At 48.8% G+C, this 16,325-nt stretch overlaps 1 protein-coding gene across 1 annotated transcript in view; it reads left to right on the top strand.

Annotated features, from left to right (window-relative positions):
* Positions 1–16,325, top strand: part of LOC146782917 (UDP-GlcNAc:betaGal beta-1,3-N-acetylglucosaminyltransferase 7-like) — a 66,659-nt gene that overhangs the window by 9,476 nt on the left and 40,858 nt on the right. The window contains exon 2 of the mRNA XM_085639433.1: positions 9,074–9,691. Within this exon, the coding sequence (XP_085495559.1) occupies positions 9,091–9,691 (601 nt within the window). The 5' untranslated portion in view covers positions 9,074–9,090. The remainder of the gene's footprint in view (positions 1–9,073; positions 9,692–16,325) is intronic.

The raw sequence follows: 16,325 nt of genomic DNA, 5'->3' as shown, positions 1-16,325 counted from the left end.
GGGACAAGGTTAAGTATATCCTTCTCGCCCTAATAGCCTAAGTATGCAAGCGGGGGTATGAGCGGTCTCCTGACAAGTGAGCTGCTGTCCCAGAGATGGGAGACACATGTTTTCAGATGCACACGGTGCTAGAAGGGCGGCAGCTAGTGTGATCAGAAATAGGTGGGGCATTGTGAGCCAGGGTGTCTGAAACATCGTGGTGTGAATACTTCACAGGTCACAAGGGCCTTCTTGTTTCATCAGACTCTAGCTGATCCAAGTTAATGTCACGGGCGTACTGCTTAAATCAGACAGATTCTCTAGTAGCCTAGGGGGTTCCACCACAGTAGGAACTGAACGGGCAAAATTCCCATAAGGAATAAGAGATACATGGCGAGGGCAGGAGGGCCCCTTGCCCATTGTGACACACTTCTAGCTATGAACACTCCTGTGCGTCACGATTTAGCAAGCATAGGGACTGTTTAAAGGTTAAGTATACTCCTCCTCGCCAGAATTGCCAAAGTAGGCAGGCGGGTGGGGGAATGGTCACCCAGCAAGTGGGCTGCTGTCCCATGGATGGAGCACGCTGGTGTTCAGGCACACACGGTTCTAGAAGGACGCCAGCTAGATGAGATTAGCAAATAGATGGGGCAATGTGAGCCTTGGTGTCTGCACTCCGCCCGCTCAGAGTTGGCTCGGGGCGAGGCATGTGATGCAGTGGAACTTTCCCGCATGTGGGTGAATAGTTCTTTGCACAACTTCTCAGGCCAAAAGGGCATCATGTTTCATCAGACACTAGCTGACCCAGGCTAACGTCAAGGGCTCTTGGGATATAGATGGGCTCATCTATAACCAGTAGGGATGGTTCTCTTTCATCTAGATTTGCAGGAGGTATAAGACAGGAGAGGTTGCGGGTAAGACTATAGCTGTTTTGGTGGGGGGCTCTGGCAGCGACGGCGGCCGCCTCCAGAGCTGTGGCGGAGTTACAGGGCGATCTGGAAGCAAATGGGTACTGAAGGGTACCTCGGCGCGGCACCATGGTGGGTGCCAGAGCCTAATCCTAGGAGCCTCATGGGAGGTTTCTGGAAAACCGTGTCGGCGACCCGCTAGTCCTTTGGGTGGTTGTGGTCCTCAACAACCGGGGGGTTTGCTATGCGACGCTCCGCCCTGGAAGGGGCGTGAGTAAGAAGTTACCAACGATCACGTGATCCTGTAAGAGAATCACTGGTAGGGCACAGTGGCTGGGTTCGCTCCAGTGCTGCCCGGCTCATCAGGCGGGCAGGCGGCCCAGTTGGTTGCCTGCCCTTGGATCGCCCGTAAGATAACCCACCATTACATAACGGTGTATGTAATAAACCTGCGGCATTTGTACCCAATCTAACAAACTGTGTTGTGTGTTTATTATTGGGAAAAGTATATATGGTGGGAGGGGCGTACAGTGGATGCCAATGACGATACTATGCCGCTGACCGCGGCACCCGCAGGGGGCCAATAGAGCGGTCGGCGCTCTAGTGTCATCTGGGCACCAGAGCCCCTCCCCGCCCCCCTTGGGGGCAGGGACTCCGGTGAGTCCCCCCTCTTCCTCCCTGGGCGTGACGCGATGGGCGTCACTTCCGGGGGCATCGTTTCCTGAGGGGAGGCTATATAGCCCTCCCCCACCATGAGGTCGACCTCTTTACCACGCTCACCGCATCCCTCCCTTCCGCTTACCCGGCGTGGTGGTGACAGGTGAGGGGGGGCAGAGAGTATTGTAATGTTTTCCTTTTTCGTTGGAGGCGGAGATACAGGGCGATCTGGAAGCAAATGGGTACAGAAGGGTACCTCTGCGCGGCACCATGGTGGGTGCCAGAGCCAAATATTAGGAGCCTCATGGGAGGTTCCTGGAAAACCGTGTCGGTGCTCTGCTAGTCCTTTGGGCAGTTGTGGCCCTGAACAACCGGGGGTTTGCTATGCGACGCTCCGCCCTGGAAGGGGCGTGAGTAAGAAGTTACCAACGGTCACGTGATCCTGTAAGAGAATCACTGGTAGGGCAGCAGAGGCCGGGTTCGCTCCAGTGCTGCCCGGCTCATCAGGCGGGCAGGCGGCCCAGTTGGTTGCCTGCCCTTGGATCGCCTGTAAGATAACCCACCATTACATAACGGTGTATGTAATAAACCTGCGGCATTTGTACCCAATCTAACAAACTGTGTTGTGTGTTTATTATTGGGAAATATATATATGGTGGGAGGGGCGTACAGTGGATGCCAATGACGATACTAAGAGGACATAGGAGGCGCTAGGTGCCGTGAGGAAGACACGGATGGCGCTACAGTGCCGTGACACAGGAATGAGGCGCTATAGAATAGTGGGAAGGAAGGAGAGAGCACTAGTCTGTGGCAAGGAACACTAGGATACCCTGGGGTGTGGTTAGGGACGAGAGATGTTAATCTTTCCAGTGATTTTAAATCGGTCGTGCACAAAGGAGAAAAGGCGTGTATACAGTGAGCAAAGGTGCATGATAAGGGAGCCATGGCACGTGCGCAAGGACATATATGTATGTGCATTGCGAAATGCAGATACCCAGATAGCACGAGCACTGGTACATGCAAAGTGTGCACTACGATTTGCATAGCAAGCAGTGGCACAAGTTCAGGGAGAGATGGCACAATGCATAGGCATACCCGTATGGGTGCAATTTTACTTGTACTACAGGTGGTGGCACTAGTACAGGAATAGATGGCACAGTACAGAAGCACAAGCGTAAAATAGTACTAGCCCTGCAAGCGATGGCACTAGTACAGGTAGAAATGGCACAGTGCAGGGGCGCAAGTGTAAGGGTGCAATAGTGCTTGCACTGCAAGCGATGGCACTGGTAGAGGAAGAGATGGCACAGTGCAGAGGCACAAGTATAAGGGTGCAATAGTGCTTGCACTGCAAGCGATGGCACTGGTACAGGGAGAGATGGCACAGTGCAGAGGCACAAGTGTAAGGGATCAATAGTACTAGCACTGCAAGCGATGGCACTAGTGCAGATAGAGATGGCACAGTGCAGAGGCACAAGTGTGAGGGTGCAATAGTACTTGCACTGCAAGCGATGGCACTGGTACAGTTAGAGATGGCACAGTGCAGAGGCACAAGTGTAAGGGTGCAATAGTACTTGCTCCCCAGGCAGACGCTGTTTATTTTTGCACCGCGCTTTCACTTTAAAGTGAAAGCGAGATGCAAAAATAAGCACGCGGCGCCATATACCGAAATCCCTTGTCCTCCCCGTGACCCCGTGCACCTCTGAGCTCTGTGCCTGCTTCACAGCTGTTGTGAAGACTTTTCTTATCTGCTTGTTAAATAAACAAGCAGATAAGAAAAGTCTTCACGACAGCCGTGAGTCAGGCGAGGCAGTCCGGTAAAAAGCCAAAGGGAGGCAATGAAAAACCTTCCTTTCCAATGGGAAGCCAGCGTTTATCATAAACGCTGAGGCTACCCAGTGGAAATGCGGGGCGGTGCTCGAGTACCCTTCTCGAAACTGACTGCTTTATTATAGCTCTCGCAGGCGAGAAGCGCATACGCGGTCAACGCCAGCCAAGATCTAAAAGGGAGGCAATGAAAAACCCTCCTTTCCAATGGGAAGCCAGCGTTTACCATAACCGTTGACGCTACCCAATGTAAATGAGGGGTGGGGCTCGAGTCCCCTTCTCGAAACTGACTCCTTTAGTATAGCTCTCGCAGGCGAGGAGCGCATGCGCGCTCAACGCCAGCCGAGACCTAAAAATGAGGCTTTATTTATCACTAACTGAGGCATTATATCTTGTTTCCTTTTTTTCCTTAGTAAAACCATTACGCTCAATTCTGTAACCAGTGCATATCTTTTCAGTAGTTGAGATTACTTACTACTGTAGCCGGATGAGTGCCCCTGAAGACTGCGAGAGTGAAGGATTAACCAGCTACATATACATAACTTTTGTTGTAGAAATACAGGATTGCAGAGCTGGGCAGATCTCTATGGAAATGTACTATATTTCATAATAACCAGACAGTTCCTCCGGGAAGCAGCTAGGGCTGGGCAGAGTCGGTCACGTGGCAGACTCTGCCCAGCCCTGCCGTCCTCGGACTTCACATCTGTACGATTACAGGCGTAATGCATCACGACTTCAGGAGTAAGATGCCTGCAGGCATTGTAGATGCTAGGAGACTGGACCTTGGTTTGAGATAAAGGCAGTAAACCCAATGCGCTCTCTTCTTTCATACTGGGACATTTTTACAACCATGCAGTCTGAGGCCACTCCCTCCTAAATTTACAGCTGTCTGAAAGCGTAACGATATACCCAGTGCTTTAAATGGGCAGGTACTGTCCGGTACTCCGTGCCTGCGCTTCTGTAATTTTAAAGGGAGAGTACGTGCACTTCTCAGCACTGCTACAATAATTTAATAGGAGAAGTACCAGTCATTCTCAGTACTGCTGTCATACATTCAGTAGGAGAGTGTCTGCACTTCTCAACGCTTCTGCCACACATTTAATGAGAGAGTACCTGCACTTCTCAGCACTGCTGCAATACATTTATTAGGAGAGTACCTGCACTTCTTAGCACTGCTGCAATACATTCAATAGGAGAGTGCCGGAACATCTCTGCACTGCTGCAAAACATTCAATAGAGTGCCGGCACTTCTCAGCACTGCTGCAATACATTCAATAGGAGAGTGCCGGCACTCTATTGAATGTATTGCAGCAGTGTAGAGAAGTGCCGGCACTCTCCTATTGAATGTATTGCAGCACTGCTAAGAAGTGCAGGTACTCTCCTAATAAATGTATTGCAGCAGTGCTGAGAAGTGCAGGTACTCTCTCATTAAATGTGTGGCAGAAGTGTTGAGAAGTGCAGACACTGCTGCAATACATTCAATAGAGTGCCGGCACTTCTTAGCACTGCCTCAATACATTCAATAGGAGAGTACCTGCACTTCTGCAACACAATTAATGGGAGAGTACCTGCACTTCTCAGCACTGCTGCAATTCTTTTAATGGAAGAGTGCCAGCACTTCTCACAAGCAAACATGTTCCCTAAATAGTGAGTAGCTGCCATTTTATTTTTAGATTTAATGCACTGAATACGTCACATTCAGTGCACATTCGAAATACAAAGATACTTATAATAAGCCATTATTATAAGCAGATTGTCTGTCACCTCCCCCTTTTATGGTCACTCTTTCCATAAACCGAGAAAATGTCAATGAGGTAATATATTTTTTGCGTTTTTCACTTGTTCTTGCGCAGGGCAATTACTTGCAGCATTTTTGGACGTGGTCAAGGAGTTACACGTGTCAGTTGCAAAAGGCTTCTTCTTTTAGTTTTGAGTGCCAAAGCCGAGGCTGTCTGCACTCCTGCAGCGGCCTTAACTGAAGGAAGAAGGAAGGTCGTGGCGTGGCGTGCAAAACGATGGATTTAACCAAGATCTGGGATTGGGGGTGAAGGTTTGAGTAGTAATTTTTAGGTCTCAGCCTGGCGAATGCAGCACATGCGCTGCCCTCGCCATGCAGAGTGCTTCTTGGAATCAATACGGATTCCGATGCCGTGTCTCAGCTCCGCCTGCAGTTTTAATTTGTGCGCGTCGTTTGGCGTCACAAATTATGCAAATGGCAGTGCAATGATTGCACCGGAGGCATTTCAATCCCTCCTGATTGCCACCCTGTCCCCTTTTGACCCCGCCCACCGGGATTGGATCTTTTACTGGCGGAAGTACACACACTCCTTTAATTATTAGCTACGCACTTTTTTCCCCACATGCTCTCTCCTAAACTTGCAAACTCGTGTTTTGATTTGTTTAAGCAGCGCGGCCGCTCTTTATATTGTGTTGTTTTAAAGCGCTGTGGTTTTAAGGCATGCTTTATGTTCTTTTGTCTTGTTGGAGAATGACGCTGTACATTTGCTGGCTCGCCGAATCAGTTAAAACCAACTTAAGAAGTATGTAGTGACCTCAATCAGAAGCTTGTTTTTCCTCCCGTATATATGGCAAGCACAAATAATCCTCCCGGACGACCATTTTCTTTGTCACTTCAACTTTTAATTTTATTTTTCAAGCACACCGTTCCTGATGTGCAAGTTGGTTCCATTGACCATCACTTACTCATATTACTGTCACACATGTGATACGGTATCATGTCACTGGGAGTGAGAGTCGGTCGCCGGATTCGGTAATTGTTCCGTGCTCCTCGGGTTTATGCTAAACTGCTGTCATGTACAATCTCGCTTTCTGGACTCGGATGCTGACATCTCGTTAGATCTTCCAGCCTATATTTAGACCACAAGGAGCGAGCGAGCGCCTGACAGCCTACTCCCTCACTGCAAAGACCGTTCCCATATCTTGGTTTGATACAAACCACGACAGAAAGTCTTTCTCGGGCCCACTCTGGGCTAACTTCATGGCACACCAAAATCTTAAGGGTGCACTAAACCATCCTTACAGGAAGGCCGCCCGGCCACCACTATTTCCCATTTTTAATTTTAATGTCTACAGTTTTAAACAATAACATTTTCACGAGATTCGTAAGCACTTCTCTAAAGAAAGCACTCACGCAAACTACCATTTCCACGACCTTCGCATACATTTTTATAAAGAAAACACTCACGGAGACAGGATGCATTAGCAGTTACAATCTCTCGGACAACATTTGATTTTCAAGTTTAGTTTTGCACTCCCTACCTTTCTTCCCCAACTCGCAGCACTTTTTGTTTGTGTTCTTTGTGCCTACGGGTTAGATCGCCATAAGTCACTGTACACCTGTACAATCTCTTACTGTTAATTATAGGGTAAGGACCATATTAGACTTTTCACTCCCGTTCCTTCCGCAGACTACAAGACGCTTTTGGTAAGTTCCGTCCACCCTTACACAGTTTAAATTGTTTTTCCCATGGCACTTTTGTCAACCGACATAGTCTGTAACAGAATGACGGTGACTCTAACCATGCACAATATTAACTGACTAAGCACCGCTTTTCCCTATCTCTGGGGCAATCCAAGTTCACTAAATCAGATCTTACGTATGAATACCCTCAGGAGCAGGGCTTTAAGTGGGATAAAAAAACTAGGGGGGCCTCTCAAAGGGGCGTGGCCAATGTAATTAAGGGCCTGGCTTAAAACACATCAGCCTAAACTAACAATTGCCTCTGCATACTTTGCTTGTAAACAGAAGAACTTTCTCTGAGCCCGATTCATTAATGCTGTATTCGGATGCTCGGTGTCGTCTACCTGCAAAAACGACACCTCCCTGACAGGGCTGGGCATTCCTCAAACGGTGCCCCGGGCGAAATTACATTTGGCACACCTCCTGACCCTTCCCCCTCAATCTTTCTCTATGTACCCCCTCGCATTGGTGAGCCTAGTGGGGGGGGGGCTTTGGTTTGCTCTCTGGTCTCATGCTGTGGCTGTGGCTGAATATCTTAAACCAGTGAGCAGCCTTTTTACACACACGTCACAACTCAATTTAATCACCTATTCAGTTACTAAACTGGAGGTGAGAGTCCATGGGAGGGCAGTTGGAGAAAGATAATCGGATGGCCTGGGCCCAGCTCGCCCATGCCAAAAGCTGTCCCTGCTTGCTGGTCAGTTAATCCGGATAGGCCATCTTTTATAATTGAATATGCAATTTACCAGAGTTTTAAAACCACCACTTGGCCCCATTTGCTGTATTTGTAGGACAGAGAAAGGGGGTTAGACTGTGGGCGTTACCTGTAGTCCAGCAGGGCAGTTCCATTGCAAATTTTACGATCACCAACATAGGTTGAAAGTAATGAATTATAAAGATCAAAATTGGTAGGAACATACTTAAAAAAACAAGCATTGAAAATGCAATAGGCCTCGCCTTTCATTAAGTTAAAGTTATTTGCTTTGCTATACAATACCATTAGCAAAGCAAATGGCTTTAACTTAATCCAAGGCAAGACCTATTGCATTTCCAATGCTTGTTTTATTTATTGGAACGACAATTCAGAGTGCTATTCTTTGAGGTTTGTTGCACTTACAATAGGCAGGGCCTCATACTTCAGGGAACAAGAGGACTGAATGGACAATTATCAACAGAGTTAGTATCATTTCACTGGAACAGTACCAGTACTTCCAATGAGAGGAGCTGTACTTCAGTGGCCCTTGGGAAAGTACCAGGACTTCCAATGAGAGGAGCTGTACTTCAGTGGCGCTTGGGAAAGTAGCAGTACTTCCAATGAGAGGAGCTGTACTTCAGTGGCCCTTGGGACCATAACAGTACCTCCAATGAGAGGAGCTGTACTTCAGTGGCCCTTCGGACAGTACCAGGACTTCCAATGAGAGGAGCTGTACTTCAGTGCCCCGGTACCACTCCTGCCCTGCGTCACTGCTGTATATTGAACGGGCGCTGCTTGTCTCCCTGACGGGCATCCCCAGTTCATAGACAATATCTGCATTTCTCTGCAGTTTGTCCTCTCATCATGATGTCAGTTTGTCCGTTCATGGGGCGCTACTTCCCGCTCAGCCGGTGCTTGGAAAACCGAGTCCCCAAGCGCTACACAAGCCCTCATCTTCTCTGTCAGTCAGTTCCCGTACCTGCTAGGACTCCAAACTTTAGGACTCCTAAATGCCTTCTGTGAATACTGAAAGTCTTAAAATTAGGATTTTTCTCAGTTTAGTAGTAGTAAAGTTTGGACTCCTAACTTTAGGACTCCTAAATGCCTTCTGTGAATACCTAAAGTCGTAAAGTTAGGATTTTTCTCAGTTTAGGAGTAGTTAAGTTAGGAGTCCTAACTTTACTACTCCTAAACTGAGAAAAATCCTAATTTTAAGACTTTCGGTATTCACAGAAGGCATTTAGGAGTCCTAGAGTTAGGACTCCTAACTTCTGTGAATACCGAAATGAGTAAGTGCCTTCTGTGAATACTGAAATGAGTAAGTGCCTTCTGTGAATACCAAAATGAGTAAGTGCCTTCTGTGAATACCAAACTGGTAGTAAGTTTAGGATTTTGTCTTAAGTTAGTTCTGTGAATCGGGCCCAACATGAGCATTGTTATGTAGCAGGGAAGGAAATGGCCGTTAATAAAGATTTGTCGCCAACATGTCCATACGTATGTATGTCATCGTCTCCATTTCCTTCCACCCAGGTGAATAAGGAAGAGCAATGAGGCTGCCGAGGGGGCGCCTGCAAAGATGCAGTATCTTGTTGATGGTGTGCATCTCCCTGCTGCTCTGTGCTCTGCTGTACAATATGCAGGAAGGCAGAACCTGGTCCTCAGAGAAAACATATTTTTTCATCGTACCTGAGTCTCAAGATCTTCCTGGTCACTCCTCCCTGAAAATGTCTGATGGGATGTTCGTCTACCATCTCAACCTGCACCAGCACCAATCAGAATTCCCTTACATGCAGCATCACCAGTGCCGATTGCAGCAGGAAAGGCTGAACTTTTGCCGGGTGGCACAGAATAAGTCTCTCCTCCTGCTGGCCACCAAATCCCACCCAGAAGCGTTCCGGAGGCGAGTTGCTCTGCGCCAGACTTGGGCCAGAGATGAGCAGCTCTCTGACTTTGTGGTCAAGCATGTCTTTCTCATGGCACATTCCCTGAATCGGACACAGATGCAGCAGGTGGCAGAGGAGAATGTTGCACATAAGGACATCCTTCTGTGGGACTTTGCTGAAAGCCATCACAACTTGTCGCTGAAGGAGCGCTGCTTCATTGAGTGGCTGCACTACAACTGCAAGGAGGCGGATTTTATCTTCAAAGGTACGTCTGATGATGTTTGTGAATTGGACGTGGAGTTGTAGTGAGGTTGTTACATTGGTAGTGAGTCTCCAGGGCCTCCCTTGGCTCACTGATGGTCATTAGCAAATGAATGACCTGATCCAGCTGTCTACACTCACTCCTTAAACTTCCTTCAACAAATACAGAAGTTCATGTTCCACCGTTTCAGTATTAGCCTCGAGAGGAGATGATAGCTCAGAGCCTAAACTGCAGCAGTGGAGGTACAGAATATTGAGGCATTAGAAGACCGTAGAATTGTAACTATATCTAAGTAAGGATAGTTTTACTAGACTTACTCAGACATAGTCTAACTTCACGTCTATGGGCCTGATTACAAGTTCCGTAGGATATAATAGAATTGTAATATGGCGGAAGAGATATCCATCACGTTTGTGACGGAGTAATCCTGTCCAACAAGATCGTAATCAGGCCCTTAGTTCTTTGGTGTTATACATATTGTCAAGGTATGTAGTTGTGGAATTAAACATAGTACATCTATTCTTACCTATATATTCTGAACTTCTTGATAATTTGGACCTCAATATTTTGACTACGATATTCTGGTAACTCAATATTCCCTAATCGATATTCATGGCTACAGTCGTTGCAGCCATACTGCAAATGATGCCCTTCTGTTTGCATTCTTCAAGTCACCCATTAGACATCACAGTAATGGATTATGAAGGGCTCCAGGGGAAGGGGTGAGAGGATCTCTGTTGCCCATGTTGGATCATCCCACTGCCTCTAAATTGGCACCCCTGACTGCCAATGTTAGGGTTGAGTGGCAAGAATGACTGGCTGATCCCAACATGTGCCTCACAGCTTGGCGATAGAGGCAAAGGCGGGGTTTCCACACTAGGACTCCTGGAACCCTCCTCTCTCCCCCACCTAATATTGTAGCAGTAAAACACATTGACTGCAAACACATCTTTTGAAAAGCACAAGCTCCAAATCATAGACTACAAAGATGGTGAAACTATAAATCTGGTGCATGTGTGTGGGAGAATTAGTTTGTCTGAGGAGGCAGTACCTAAATTAAAAACTCAAGGCCAGGGTGTTTGTGAACATTGTCTGTAGGCCAAAAAACAAAAACATCTACCCCATGCACTTGGGCATGGAGGGGGTGCGTGCAGGTGTCAAAGAAATTTCAGTCACATACTTGGCACAGCCAGGTGTATGAAGGGACAAAGTACACCTACTCTTAGGCAAGATGGGGTGGAAAACAAATACACCCGCCATCAATGACCAAAAATCTCATTCATTCTTTGGCAAGGGTGGAGGGACTGGCACTAGGTACCCCCTTGTCCTTCGGTAAAGCATGCAAAGGGAAAAATAACTCACATTCACTCATAGTTAATGCATAGGGAGCATACACACCTTAGGCAGGTGTGTTTAAATGGAACAAAACCCCAATATTTCCTCCATCCTTTGGAAAATTAGGCACAGGTAAATTCAACTGCTTTCCTTCTCAAATGCAGGTAGCTAACAAAGCACACCCCTTTTGGCCAAGGTGGATTGGGCATGGCTTGGTTGCTCTTGAGCACGACAAGATGACGTACATAACCTCCTGACCCTGGTCAATGTGGGGGTAACTAAACACAAACCTGCCCTTGTCAAGCATGACAGTGATCATGAGGGAAGGACAGTAGGGGCCCCATGAATATAAATTTCTGTTTGAGAGTTCCTAATTGCGAATGTTTGTGATTTGCTGTTAGGAATCACAAACAGCTATGTACCACAGTGTGTTTCACTCTGTTAGCGATTCCCAGTTGGGTAACAAGTTACCTACCTCATTATTCTATAAGGAAGGTAGCAATTTGTGACCCATTGGGAATCGCTAAAACACAGGGATGTTGGCCCGCTGGCAACAGAAAACCACCATGTTTGTGTTTGCCTTTAAATAAAACAATGTTTTTTTTTTTTAATGTAGCTAGTTTTATGGGGCACTTCTCCGGGTCACTTCACACCATCTTCTGTTAGACCCTGAGGCACATCATCTCATATGGGACAGTCCCCCTGGTCACATCACAACATCTCTTATGGGCTAATCCTCCTGGTCACATCACACAGGTCAAGTGGTGGATCCTGGGGCAAACCATCTTATATTCAACAGTTTTCCGGGCCACATCACACCCCTCAGCTGGTCAAAACTGGGGCAAACCGTCTCTTATGGGGCAGTCCTCCTGGTCACCTCACACCGTCAGCTTGTAGATCCAGGGGCACACCATCTCTTATAGGACTGTTCTCCTGGTCACATCACACCGGTCAGCTGGTAGATCATGGGGCACACCACCTCTTTTGTGACAGTCCTTCTGCTCACATCACATGGGTCAGCTGGTAGATCCAGGGGCACAACGTCACTTATGGGAGAGTCCTCCTGGTCAAATCACACAGGTCAGCTGTTAGATTCTGGGAAGACCATATCTTATGGGACAGTCCTCCTGGTCACATCACATTTGTCAGCTAGTAAATCCTGGGGCTCACCATCCAGTATGCGACAGTTCTCTGGGTCACATCACACCTCTCAGCTGGTCGAATCTGGGACACATCATCTCTTATGCGACAGTCCTCCTGCTCACACCACACCGGTCAGCTGGTAGATCCTGGGGCACACCATCTCTAATGGGACAGTCCTCCTGGTCACATCCTACTGGTCAGCTGGTATATCCTGGGGCACAGCGTCTCCTATGGTACAGTCCTCCTGGTCCTATCACACCGTCAGCTGGTAGATCATGGGGCACACCGTCTCTTATGGGACCGTTCCCCTGGTCACATCACACCAGTCAGCTGGTACATCCAGGAGGACACCATCTCTTATGGGACAGTCCATTGCATTTGGTGGTAAAAAGCGAATGTTTTGCAACCGCATTTCGGTTGCCAAACATTCGTACATACCACTGAGAGTCGATGGGAGGAGGGAGGGTGAAGATTAATAATAAAGAAAAAACGTACCTGTCTGCCGGCCAGGTCCAGCGTTTTTCTGAGCGCCAGTCCTGCTAGTTGCCTGCTCCTGCTCTCCTGTCTCCAGCAGGAAAAGGAAGCAGGCAGCCTCCCTTCCCTCCCCTAAGCCAATCACAATGCTCAATGGCAGCGTTGTGATTGGTGGGGACGCTGCCCAGCCAGGGGCTTACGGGTAGGCCATTTTCTCTGTGTAGGCTGTATTGCCTGTACGAAGAAAGGGCAGAGTGCGCATTTCTGGTTTGGGCGGCCCCAGAGGGCCGACCAAACATGCATTGCGCCCTCAGGAGTGGTCGCACCACTCCTTCCCTGCTTGCAGATCAGCCCGACCACCCTCCCACCCGCAACCAAACCCTTCTGTTCTGCTTTCTCACAGTGCGAGAAGCAGAATTATAAAACGGTAGGTATTGCCATTTTATGTTTCTGCTTCTTGCACTGCGAGAAAGCAGTGGGGTGACACTCCTCTGACTTAGTGGAGGAGCTGCCCCTGCTTACCTTGCTTAAAAGGCTTTCCTTCTTTACGACAGCAGATGTTTACTCTCCACCCTTTCTGCTCTGAACCATAAAACATTTCATGCAGCTTAGTGCAGGGTTCCATTTTGTTTCCCTTCGATTGAACATATACATGAGACCATTGGCATACTTGTTTTATCAGATGAATGTAAGTGTCGGGTTGTCAGCGGCACAAGGTAATTAGGAGAGCCACTAACCTGTGAAAACAGCCAGCAGGGACGATAGCAGTGGAGAGAGGCCTCCCTATTCGCCCTGATACTGCCTCCCACCCAGGAGTGGTCACTGGTATGGAAGGCAGCACCGTGGGGAACAGGGAAGAGAGAGCAACTCGGGTAACAGCGGATGTGGGTGTCGGGCGAAGTTCGCGTTCCACACGGCTGGGAGTAACTGCGGAGGGATTAAAACAGGAGCATAAGTATGTTGTTTGGAATGAACATGACCAAGACAGTACAGTATTAGCAGTGGTTAATCCTCCTACTCACAAGCCTGTCGTACTGGTACGCTATTGCGTAGTGGGCTCCACTCTTCCCTGTGACTTCTCAGCGCCCCAATGTCTGGGATGAGAGTCAAGGTGGTGGACTGTGGATTACGATGTCTCGAGCGTGTACTCAACAGGGTCGTGAAGCTAGGCAAAGTAACAGATAAGTGAGCGTCAATAAGGGCGTAGGTAAACACGCACTTAGCGCCCCTTACCTGTCACCGTTGGCCGTAGTCGAGTCTGCGTCTGTGAGTACAGCTTGGGATGGGTCCGTATACCGAAGCGGGTAGGAAAGCGTCCGCCTTCGGTATACCTGGGTCACGCTGCCGACAGCTCCTAGCGGGAAGGAAAGCGTCCGCGCTGTGACAGGGGCGTGAATGAAGATGGCGGGAAGCGCCGCTGGTCCTAGCGGGAAGGCAAGCGTCCGCGGTGGGCTGAGGTCCCAATGGTAACACGGGGTCTGTGGCGGCTCCTAGCGGGAAGGCAAGCGTCCGCGGTGGGCAGAGGTCCCAATGGTAACACTGGGTCTGTGGCGGCTCCTAGCGGGAAGGCAAGCGTCCGCGGTGGGCTGGGATCCCAATGGTAACACTGGGTCTGTGGCGGCTCCTAGCGGGAAGGCAAGCGTCCGCGGTGGGCTGGGAATCCTCGGCGAAGGGAAACTGCAACAAAGCCTCGTAGCAGTCTTCAGGTTCCGGTCGGATTGTCAAGCACTCACCTGGTTCCAAGGTGGAGCTTATATAGGGGCGGGATTCTTCCTGGTTCCCGCTCTTTTCCCGGCCCTGCCCCGCGGTGTTATGGGAGTTGTAGTGCGGGTGTGTGTGCACTACTCCCGGCGTCTCTGGAGGATCGCTACAGAACCCCCTCTCAAGGACCGCCGACTCGGCGGGCGACCAGGTTTACCAGGATTATGTCTATGGAACCGGTCTAGCAATTCAGGGCATCGGAGATTCTGTATGGGTTCCCAGGTTCTGTCTTCCACCCCGTATCCCTTCCATTCAACCAGATATTGCACTCTCCCTCTCACCAATCTGGAATCTAATATCTGGTGGACCTCAAACTCTTCTTGGCCATCGATATCTATGGGTGGAGGTTTATCTGGCAACCTCATGGCAGTGGGGCAGGGTTGGAGCAAGGACACGTGAAACACCGGGTGTATGTGCCATGCCTCGGGTAAGGTCAATCTCATGGCAACGGGATTTACGACTTTCTCAATAGAGTAGGGACCGATGTATTTGGGTTTGAGTTTTCCCACTCCCTTTAAGTGTAAGTTTTTTGTGGCCAACCATACCCTGTCTCCTACTTGATACTCAGGTTCTCTTGTTCTCTTTGTGTCAGCATAGCGTTTTTGTGCTGCTTGAGCTGCGACGAGATGCTGTTTGGCGTCTAGTAGAACCGCCTTCAGGTGTTCATGATGTTCCTTTATACTGGGAAGGTTGGTGGTAACCGGCAATTCGAAAGGTAGCATGTTCGGATGGTATCCATAGAGACAAAAGAAAGGGGAGCATCCCAATGTTGCATGGTCCGCATTGTTGTATGCGAACTCCGCCGTCCACAATAATGTTCCCCAATGGGCTGTGTTTTGTATAGAAAAACACCGGAGATACTGTTCTAGTGTCTGGTTGAGGCGCTCCGTCTTCCCATCTGTTTGGGGATGGTAACTGGAGGAAAGGCGCGCTTCAATTCCCATTGTTGTGCATAAGGCTTTCCAGAAGCGGGAGGTAAATTGAGTTCCTCTGTCTGTGATGAAGACACTAGGTATACCATGAGGTCTCACTACATGCTGTAAGATCAAAAGAGCTAGTGCTGAGGAAGTAGGCAATCCTTTCACTGGTACAAAGTGGCCCATCTTAGTCAAATGGTCCACTATTACTAGTATCGTTGTGTATCCTTGACAGGGGGGCATCTCCACTATGAAATCCATTGACACTGTATGCCACGGTCTAGGAGGTATAGGGATTGCTTGAAGTAGTCCAGCGGGTTTTTCATGTCTCGCTTTTCCTTGGGCGCATACCGAACAGTTCTGGACATATTCCGTGGTATCTCCTTTCAGGGATTTCCACCAGAAGGCTCTTTCCACACAGCCGATTGTTTTATTGATTCCTAGATGTCCCCCCAGGCTGGAATCGTGTGCCCATTGCAACACTTGGCGCTGTAGGTCAGGGATGGGTACGTACACGGCATGGAAGTGGTAGAGTAATCCACGGTTCATGGTTCTATGGTTTGGGTCTTCCTCAATCCATTCCTGCTCGTTTACGTCTCTTACTGCGGTTCTGATTTTGTCTATGAAGTCGGTTTTTGTTAGTAGGGCTACTGCCTGTTTCTGGAACACGCCTTCCGCCAATATTGAAGGGATCTCGGAGACGTCCAAAGGTGTGTCACTATCTGTGTTCAGACTGCGTGAAAGGGCATCAGCCTTGCCGTTTTGAGGCCCTGGCCGGTATTTGATTACAAAGTCATAACCGGCAAAAAAGAGAGTCCAACGCAACTGACGGGGTGTGAGGGCCTTGGCGGTTTTCAAGAACAACAGATTCTTGTGATCTGTGTAAATTTCGACTGTGTGATGGGCCCCTAGTAGATAATGCCTCCATTCCTCGCACGCCCTCTTTATTGCCAGCAACTCCTTGTCTGTGATAGAATAATTCACCTCACTGGGGGTGAGCTTTTTCG

Source organism: Triturus cristatus, chromosome 12 (assembly GCF_964204655.1).
Source record: "Triturus cristatus chromosome 12, aTriCri1.1, whole genome shotgun sequence".
NCBI lineage: Eukaryota > Metazoa > Chordata > Amphibia > Caudata > Salamandridae > Triturus > Triturus cristatus.
Note: the sequence above shows the minus strand (reverse complement) of the source record. Positions and strands in the feature narration are given on the sequence as shown.